General features: G+C 34.5%; 1 protein-coding gene across 2 annotated transcripts; it reads left to right on the top strand.

Moving 5' to 3' along the window:
* The first annotated feature begins 4941 nt into the window (after positions 1 to 4941).
* Positions 4942 to 9701, top strand: LOC143582131 (putative zinc transporter At3g08650). 2 transcript variants are annotated; one of them, XM_077064760.1, is made up of 6 exons: positions 4942 to 5099; positions 6479 to 7017; positions 7112 to 7396; positions 7486 to 7614; positions 7924 to 8021; positions 8637 to 9701. In XM_077064760.1, the coding sequence occupies exons 2-6, from the start codon at positions 6556 to 6558 to the stop codon at positions 9448 to 9450; spliced, it is 1788 nt and encodes a 595-aa protein (XP_076920875.1). In that variant the 5' UTR covers positions 4942 to 5099; positions 6479 to 6555; the 3' UTR covers positions 9451 to 9701. The 2 variants fall into 2 exon arrangements, with proteins under 2 accessions (XP_076920875.1, XP_076920876.1); XM_077064761.1 differs by lacking the exon at positions 4942 to 5099 and adding an exon at positions 6092 to 6279.
* The last annotated feature ends 675 nt before the right edge of the window (positions 9702 to 10376 follow it).

Genomic DNA, 10376 nt, shown 5'->3' with positions numbered 1-10376 from the left:
TAAGGTGTTAAATACTATAAACAACTGAAGTCCCACTAAAACTCACCAATGTGTAAAAAAAAATACCCTTAAGTCAGGTTTCTAACTTGAGGCTATATAAAGATCAGATACTTTAACTATCACCCCATGTCATTAGACCAGAAGACCAACTAAAAATATTTTTCTTTTCTGTTCTGAATGGCGTAATCAAATAGTTATAGTTGAAATATTATGGTCATTTGATAGTTAGTTTGGTCAAATTTGTGGACTTAATTTGATAGGGTCATTATGGTCATTTTCACAGTTAGTTTGGTCAAATTTGTGGACTTAATTTGATAGGGGCATTATGGTCATTTTCACAGTTAGTTTGGTCAAATTTGTGGATATAATCTGGTTTGGTCAGTGTTTGTGGTTCCTATCTACACATCTATATCACAGGTTATGCAGTAGGTTTGGTCATTTGTGAAGTTAAATTGATAGGGGCATTATGGTCATTTTGACCAATAAATCTGTCCATTTGGTTAATCTGATATAGAGTCAATGTTTTCATTTGGTCAATATGCATAGTCTTTTATTTTAGTCATTTGGTAATTGGTCAATATGGTGCAGATAAACTCATTTTGGTAATTGGTCATTTGGTTAATATGCATAGTTATGTGATTATTGATTAGATTGTCATTTTGGTCAAACAAAGAAAGTCCATATGTGCATATACACCTTGTGCAAGATAGATCAATATGTGTATCCATATATCCACATTAACATTAACATCAACATCATAAGCATATTTTCACACATTAACAGATTGCATAACAACATTAGCATCATTAACATATTTTCACACATTAACACTAACATATTCTTGATAGCCAACGGGTCCCAAGGAAACAAATTGCATTCCAACACAAAGTTTTCACACAAACAAAATCCACCAAAATGCTATGACAACAATTGCTAAACCTAAAACACTATTACTTTTCCAATTGGACTTTTTCATTGAGAGTTGAGGCTTCAAATTCTTGTTCTCTTCTTCCAGCATCATGTACTTTAACTTTAAATTTTCTATTTGCATCTCATTTATTTCGTGATCTTTTATTGAACTGCATTTCTTTAAGAAGTCATCATAATCTTCTTTCCACATGAAGAATTTGCAGTCTTGATTCTAGCCACAAAGAAAGAATTTGTAGTATTGATTCTAACCATATAGAAACAATTTGAAAAATTAAACTTGGAAGCTAAATAATGTACTTACAGGCCATAAATGGCAATTGTAGAATTCATCCCCATTTTGAGAACTTCTGTGACCAGCAACCCTACGAATTGATATTAAATCGTGTTTGCAGTAGACATTGCCATGTGAATCATGTTTCAAAATTTTAGGGTTTTTCTTATGAGCAGATGTACAAGATGATGATGAGCTCATTGCGATCAAATTTTAGTGTGATTAAGGCTTGAGAGTGCAATTGATTCAATTAGGGCTTTAGTGTAATTTGGGGATTTTGATGTATTCGAACGTTGGGGATTTGGGGAGTATGTATAATACACAGTCAGTCCACGTAGGATGCATAGCCAGCTGTTTTTGATGACTAGGACGACACATCAGATTTTAATTAACGGAGTTTGTAATCCGTAAGTCGCGGACTGGTGGTTTCAACGTATGTGAAAGTTGGGACCGTTGCCAGCCAAAATGAAAGTTGGGACCACCGCCGGCAAAAAAAAATAATAATAATTGGGACCAATAAAAACCAATTTTCGTAATTAAGTAAAACAATTAGATCGGTTTGCATGATTTGTTCATAGATCCAAACCGGAGTGAATCATTAACCGACAAAACCATTAAAATTAGGGGATTTGCATTAAACCGAAAAACACACTGGTAACCGAAAAAAAACTAAAAGAAAAGCTGATGGTTGGTTTTATGTTTCGTCAAAACCGAATTTTTGATCCGGTTTCAAATTTGCATCTAACTAAAACTGAAAGACAAATCATAACTGAATTTAAGGATTTTTGTTTTTAACTTTGAATGTTAAATAATTTATAAGAATTTAAAATACAGCAACCCAACTAATTTTTTTAGCACAAAAGCATACTAATAAATTAATCATTAATTAACAAGAAATAAAAAGTATGCCAAAATTCATCATTCATGCCACTTTTTTTCGTCTAAAAAATTTAAAACCCGTATCATAAATCCATGAAACCTAAAACCACATCGAAAAATGAAATATCCAAAAAAAAAAGATTTTAAAAAACTCAAAAACCGAATTTTTTATTTTTATTATGTTTGAGACTAAAATCGACCCAAAACGACCCATATACAATGTTGATCAAATCTAATTAATTGGGCCCTCAAGTTATTTTGATTTGGGAGCTTTAAATGCGTTATGAACACCCCTATCAAATATTGTCAAAGTTAGGCTCACGTTTTGTTAATAAAGACGTGAAGTTTTGTCAAGCAAGCATATCACAACTAGGTAAACATTAGGTAGCATGTGATGTGAGGTAGACATTGTTGTTTGATACGTAAGTATTCTATAACAAATGAATTAATAGTTACAATGCTTTAAGGAATAATAATGGAGAAATAATAATTGTATAGGCATAATGAAGTGGTAATTTTATTCCAAGTGGTAACATTTGTGACAATTAGATCTCTAGCACTAAACCATTGACATTAAATCTTTTAACTAAAATGTAGAGCCTTGATCACTTTGAACCTCCATTGTCATTTAGTAATTAGCTAACATTAAACTTTTTAAAGGGGTCGGAACTCAAACATTCTTATTATTTTGGTAGCAACACTATGTCCCAACAAATCCAATGATTTTTTTTTCGGGCCCTCTCCATAAAAGAAACTTTTTTTCTCAAGATATCAGGTTTCTTGAAAACCTTCTCCGGGTCTTATACAAGAAGTTGTAGACTCTAACTCCAGACAAGTGGGATTACAGTTACTCGAGCTTTCTAGTAATCACATCTCGTATTGAGACGAAGAACGAAGCTCAACTTGAGATAAGATCAAATATTTCTAATAATTTTTTTTATATTTTTAAACAAGTAATCAGTCAAAGTGAAACCTATGTGACATACTAAAAGTAGTGAATCATACTGAAATGAACATTTAAAAGTTATGCTTTAATTAGATTGAGGACAACTAAAGGAAGGAATCACAATATACAAGCCAAAAGGTCACAAGCACCACCCGAACCATTTCATTTACCAAAACAAGCTTACAAAATATTCTTGAGGAAATTAAAGGAAACCTTTTTAACATAATGCGTACTTTAAGGGTAGGATGTTATTCGTTTAGCAGAACAATCTTTCATTAGTTTTTAACATAGGTTTATATAAGTCGTATAGTGATAGCTTTTGTCAGACATCGTCAAATTTTGTTTTCGTATAGGACTATACAATAATTTTTTTTTTTTGAATTTTTAAAAAGTTTTTTCATAAGATCCCGTTTTTTAATTACCTAGAAATTTTAATTAAAATAAACACAATTTTAAAAAATAACATCCCACATAGTTATATAGATAAAAACACATAATTTATAAACCAAAAATACTCATCTTTTAAAAGTATAGTTAATGGCCATTTTCGTCCATGTGGTTTGCTACTTTCGCCATTTCAGTCCAAAATTTGTATTTTTGTCAATTTAGTCCTCATAGTTTTAAATATTAGCCAATTACGTCCTATCCGTCTAACGGCATCCAGCTATGCCGTTAGTTTAAGGGTATTTTTGTCTTTCTCCTTTTTATTTTGAGTTATTGGTCATTTTCGTCCATGTGGTTTGATACTTTTGCCAATTCAGTCCAAAGTTTGAAATTTTGTCAATTTAAGTCAGTTTTTTTCTATAACCCTAGAGAGCGTTATCCAAGCCCAAAACAAGTCTGCATTTACTCTGTCGACAACAGTAATCATACCCCCTCCTCTCGTATTTAGTTTCTAGACGGTTCCTAAACTCTCCCCCATGGTGGAATTCAATGGTAAAGTGGTCAAAGCAATTCCGTGAAACCGAATTGTACGGAAAAAACTAAAAATCATTTCTTTGATGAATGCATAATATTTAGGGTTTAGAGATTAACATATCATAACGAAATCTGGGTCGTAATCAACTATTATACATTAATCAACAAAACAATTTTTAGTTTTTTCTATATTATTCGGTTTCAGGGAATTACCTTGACCACTTTACCATTGAATTCCACAATGGAGAAGATTTTAGGAAATGTCTAAAAACTAAATATAAGGGGGGGGGGTTATGATTACTGTTGTCAACAGAGTAAATGCATACCAGTATTTGAGGTTGCTCGATGGTTTTGGGATTGAATTATGCTCTTCAGGGTTATAATCAAAAAACATAAAAAATAAAAAAAACTGAATTAAACTGAACATTAAATTGACAAATTTTCAAACTTTGGACTGAATTGGCAAAGATATCAAACCACAGGAACTAAAATTACCATTAACTCAAAATTAAAAGGAGAAAGACAAAAATACCCTTAAACTAACGGCATAGCTGGATGGAACGTAATTGGCTAATATTTAAAACTATGATGACTAAATTGACAAAATTAAAAATTTTGAACTGAAGTGGCGAAAGTAGCAAACTACAGGGACAAAAATGGCCATTAACTCTTAAAAGTATATATCTTGCTCCATATTAATTGAATAACATGAGCGTTTCAAGTTACGGGCATGAACTTATTATTGTAGTAGATATTTCGGACATCAATGTCTGTATGAGTCATATAGGCATGCGCAGAGATAATAAGCAAGTTATGTAAACATAATAAAAGAGTAGGGAGGAAAAACGTAAGATAAGAAAAAGAAAAGAAAACAATGGGTTTGGGTTTGGGTTTGGGTTTGGGTTTGGGTTTGGGTTTGGGTTGATCCTGAGTCCCACGGAATCCGTCAATCACAACCGTGGTTTTTGTCTCCCGTTATCCGTGGGTTGGCTTCTTGTTAAAGTCTCCTCTTCTTTCTATCTATCTATAATACATCATAATACATATATCTCTCTGTATCTTCTTCTTATTCGGGATCTCTGAAGCCGTAATAGTAATAATAATATTATTATTATTATTATTATTATTATGACGGCCCATTTCTCCGATTAATAGGTGGCTTCCATCAATCAATCCACACTCCTTAAATTATTGTTAGGGTTTCAATCAGCTTCCGTTTCAATTCAATACATCAATCGCTTATTCAATTCCAAACGGATAGATTATATTAATTGTTTCATTTCTACACCTAATTTGTTGTCAATTACTGATCTAACTGGAATTGTATAGTTTTGGTTAGGAATCGGTGTTTATGATTGAATTTGTGCCCTAGATTGCATACTTAGCAGCTCTGTAAGGTGAATTTAGGAACTGTGTAGTGCATCGTCATGACATCATGCATCAGCTAGGTTGAATTCAGATTTTTTTTAATACAGGTTATCAAAATTAATGTAATTGTTTTTGGAGCTTTATGCTCTTTTTGACTGTGTTGTAACAGCTTTATGATGCCTAATTTAGATTATAGAATCTCTGAATTTATCGGTTATTGAATTCGGAACGGCGTATAATTGTTGTTTCATTTCTGGTCCTTGTTTGTTGTAATCTGCTGATCTAACTGAAATTGTGGATTTCTGATTAAAAATTGGTGTTTCTGTCCTAGATTACTTACTTAGCTGCTCTGTGAGATGAATTTAGGAATTGTGTAGTGCATCATCATGCATCAGCCAAGTTAAATTTTGAATTTTATAAATAACTTCTGAACTTGATGAAATTGTTTGTTTTAATTTTATGTTTAATAGCATTTATGCTGGTTTTGACTATTTTAGCAACTTTATGTTTAAAGCTAGGTTAAGTTCAGATTTTTACAAAAAGGTTTATCATTATCGCCTCATAACCTTTAAAATTGATGAAATTGTATGTTTTAGTTTCATGTTTAAGAGCGGTTATGCTGTTTTTTTGCTACGTGCGTTAAATTTAGATTAGAACGACCTAAGTTTATCTCCTTATATGTACAATCATTGCTAAATATCAGAATCATACAAACATATATTTGAATTACAGGCAGACACTAATGCAAGTGTTTTAAACAACAGATGCAGATTTGTGTTTACATTCCAAAATTTGAAGCTTGCGATATAGGGCACAACTAAAGTTATAGAATGCTGCTTAAAAATTGTTGTTTATGATTGAATTTGTGCCCTAGATTACATATGTAGCTGCTATGTAAGATGAATTTTGGAATTGTATAGTACATCATCATGCATCAGCTAGGTTCAACTCAGAGTTTTACAAAAGGGTTATCATTTTCATCCTAGAACTTCTGAAATTGATGAATCTGTTTGTTTTAATTTTATGTTTATGAGCATTGGTACTGTTTTGACTATGTTTAAGAGCGTGGTGCGCCTAGCTTAGAGTATAGAAACCCCAAATTTATTTTCATATGTTTATAATTATTGCTTAATATTATAATCATGCTAACCTATGTCGAATTGCAGGAGGATACAAATGCAAGTGTCCTAAACAGCTGATGCGGATTTGTGTTTATATTACAGCTGAATAGGGCACACTTGAAATGGGTTCAGGATTCAAACAAATCTTGTTAATCTTGTTATTACTAGTGCTATATAGTTCTGGTACAGCGGGTTCAGAAAACAGTACTTCACAGAGGTTAATAACCGCTCCATTGAAGGAGACGGTAGAAAGTGTGATAGATGGCAACAATTTAGGGGAAGTTTTTAGGTCTGGTGTCACAAGCGATGAACCTGTTGGGAAAATCATTGGGACCAGTAGGGTTTCAGTTACTACTGTTGCTTTGTTTACTTTAGCAATGGCAGCTGCTACTGGTTTAGGTGCATTACCGTTCTTTTTTGTGGAACTTGATGCTCAGTGGGCTGGGATATGTAACGGGATGGCTGCAGGAGTTATGTTGGCTGCAAGTTTTGATTTGATACAAGAAGGACGGGATCATGGTAGTGGTAGTTGGGTTGTTACGGGCATTTTGGCAGGTGGCATTTTTATTTTGCTATGTAAAAAGGTAATTTAATCATCGGCTTACTTTTGCTTGCAAAGGTTTTGCTCGGGAGTCGGGTATTATGATTGACATAACCTTTCTTTTCTAACGTTTTTAGTTTCTTGAGCATTATGGTGAAGTCAGTATGTTGGACATAAAAGGAGCAGATGCAAACAAGGTTATTCTTGTAATTGGAATCATGACACTTCATTCATTTGGGGAAGGTTCTGGAGTTGGGGTATCTTTTGCTGGCTCAAAAGGTCTTTCTCAGGGCCTTTTGGTAACTTTAGCCATTGCTGTTCATAACATACCTGAAGGTTTAGCTGTTAGTATGGTGCTTGCATCAAGAGGAGTTTCTCCACAAAATGCTATGTTATGGAGTGTAATTACATCTTTGCCCCAGGTATTATTTTGCATTGTTAGCTGTTTTTAAGGATGTAAGAAGAACATTAATTTATTTTTAGGGTATCTTATATTGTCCATTTTCGGCAGCCCATTGTAGCAGTACCCTCTTTTATATGTGCTGATGCCTTTAACAAACTGCTGCCATTCTGTACGGGCTTTGCAGCAGGGTGTATGATCTGGATGGTTGTTGCTGAGGTTCTTCCTGATGCTTTTAAGGTACCACACTTTATGAAAGATCATGATTTTTATTAAAGCAAGTAATCGACTTCAACACACTTGGACTTCACTTTTATAAGGGGCTGTCTTTTAAACATTACAAAATGTATTGATGGTCTACTACTCTACTTTTGTCCACATCGGTTGATGAAATTTTTTACTTTTGGTAATTCACAATTCAATTTAATACAACCAATAAATTGGAATATAACTTTGTCTCTATCTTCGGAGTTCATTTTTTTTATAGAGAAAAACGAACTTTATATTCTGGACTGTTGTAAGTTGTAACAGTTTCTTACGGTTCTATAGGAAGCATCGCCGTCTCATGTTGCATCTGCAGCTACAATTTCAGTCGCCACTATGCAAGCTTTCGGTGCCATGTTTCAGAATTTTGGTCTCAATTACAAGTAAGTTAATTTAAAACGTTGCACACACTTTTGGGTCCTAACATGTGATTTCATAATGCGTATATGTTGCATGCATGGTACGCTAATTTTTTAGTGTTCTTTGTCTTACTAATTAGTAATTACTATATGGAAGTTAATTATAAAAGCTATACCAGGATAGCTCTTCTTGCTGGATTAATCTGTTCAACATTAGTCAGTTAACTTTGATCTAATAAATGACCTAGTCAGTTACTAGAAAACGATGCGTTAAGTTGGACATGTTTTTGGAAGAATGGCCCACTTTTCTTGTAAAAAAAAGCTGCACAATTTTCAGCATGCAATATTTTGCTTTCTAAAAGGTGTTTGGATAGCCATTGATGCAATCCTGTCTCTTTTTTTTCATGTCCACCCATCTTTTTATTTTATCGGGTTATATTTTATGTTTTATGGGCCAAAACAGTTGAAACTAGTAAAACTAACTAAGGAGGAAACACGCGGGTGGAAAGCTGCCATAGTGCATCTTTAATGCATACAATAAACTCCTGAGTCATTTTCTTTTTAAAAGAATTCTGGATTATCACTGTATTAATTAACTTTTTGGCTATTGCCTTTTTGACTATTTTTCATTGGATGTAGTTCAGAAGGCGCTTCAGGGTTCCTGGTGTCATTACTTTTTGGTCTCGGCCCTTTACTAGGTGGCAACATTCTAGTTGCTTTTGCACTCGCGTTCCATCTACAACACGCGCTTCTCACCGGTGTTGCATCTGGTATTGCATTTGTACTTGGTGCATGGCGACCACTTCAATTACTTTTCTCATCCAAAATTTCATTCCTCACACTCACCGCCCTTCTAGCAACAGGGTCCACATTCACCCACATCTCAACTTCCACCGCCACCAAACTTGCCACCCAGAAAAAAACATCAACGAACACCTTACCTAACCCGACTGCCTTTTCAATAAGTGCACTCACCCTTCAGTCAATACTCTCATGTCTAGCCGTGGCCCTACACGCACTAGCCGAAGGGCTTGCGCTAGGCGTGGCTGCACCAAAAGCTTACGGGTTTGGTCGACACATGGTCCTGCCCGTTTCTCTTCACGGACTCACCCGTGGTGCTGCTGTTGCCAGCTGTATATTTGGAGCGACTGACAGTTGGTACGGGTCGTTAGCGGGGTCCGGGTTGATCGGGATCGTGGGTCCTGTTTCGGCTATTGCAGCCATTCTTGCTGGGATTGATTATAGCGGTTTGGATCATTTGATGGTGTTTACATGTGGCGGTTTAATCCCGTGTTTTTGGAGCATGCTTAGAAGGGCATTGCGATTGGATACACGGAAAAGCACGACGGGTGTCTTGGCGGGAGTCGGGTTTGCCACCGTTTGTCTCATGTGTACAAAATTGGTGTGTTTACATACGCCTTACTGCAACTCTGCGCCGGAAGCTGTGAGATGATGGATGGTAAATCGTAACAGTGTTTATCGTTACGCGTTAAAGCTGGTTTTGGGGAGAACAAAAAAGGCTCGGGAAGCGTGTGTATTGAGGATTATGAGATTATATCTGTGAGAAAGGTAAGATTTGTTTTGATTATGCATCTAACACTAATTTGTAACAGTTATAAAATGCGTAAAACATGTAGTTAAGGTGTCTGGGATGTACCATACAACAGTTATTACCAAGTATACAGAATTGAAAGTTTACTCTCTTTTTTTTTTGGATTTATGATTCTTATATTGTTTCATATGGCATAGAAACTGTTAATCATCATTTTGGTTCTTTATGATTGAAGTTGCATGGCCGGCCATACTTTTAAAACAAAAATAAAGTTAGAAAACTAGAAAAAATTCAATTTTCAATGAAGAATGTACCTTTTTTCACTGGCAGGAAATAGTAAAAAGAAAATTATACTTTTTGATGGTTTCAACTGGAATGGAAATGGTACAAAAACCATGTTTTGATAGATGTACATTGAGTTGAAATCTTCTTTGCTATTTATATATATTTTTAAATATTTTAATATATTCGAGATTCCTGTTTTGTGTAAAACTTTATGGGCAAAGTTAAACACATCATTCGAAAAATAGTTGTAGAACAAGATACTAAGTTACCAACGATGTCTTAGTTGAAGGTTATTTATGACAGAATCTTTTTACTTGGTGAGAACTAGATATCAGTCTTAGAACTCATGTTTATACAAACGTATAGGAGAGTAGAGGTGCACAAATCGGGTTTTTTAAATACCCGGATTCGGGTATAGAACCGGTTCGGGTATGACCGGGTATTGGTAGTAATTGGGTCGGGTTCGGGTAGGGTATTGTCTCTAAAAACCATACCCTATGCATCGGGTTCGGGTCGGGTATAGAACCGGGTATTCTAAAACC

Source organism: Bidens hawaiensis, unplaced genomic scaffold (genome assembly GCF_021521415.1).
Source record: "Bidens hawaiensis isolate Kalapana, Puna unplaced genomic scaffold, B.hawaiensis_p1.1 tig00031469_1, whole genome shotgun sequence".
NCBI classification, from domain to species: domain Eukaryota; kingdom Viridiplantae; phylum Streptophyta; class Magnoliopsida; order Asterales; family Asteraceae; genus Bidens; species Bidens hawaiensis.
The sequence above is the reverse complement of the archived record's forward strand: the minus strand, read 5'-3'. Positions and strand labels throughout refer to the sequence as shown.

Coding starts and splice junctions, on each gene's coding strand:
- LOC143582131 (XM_077064760.1), top strand. CDS start 6,556: ATGGGTTCAGGATTCAAACAAATCTTGTTAATCTTGTTATTACTAGTG. Junction 7,615..7,923: donor TTCTTCCTGATGCTTTTAAG/GTACCACACTTT, acceptor ACGGTTCTATAG/GAAGCATCGCCGTCTCATGT. Junction 8,022..8,636: donor AATTTTGGTCTCAATTACAA/GTAAGTTAATTT, acceptor CATTGGATGTAG/TTCAGAAGGCGCTTCAGGGT.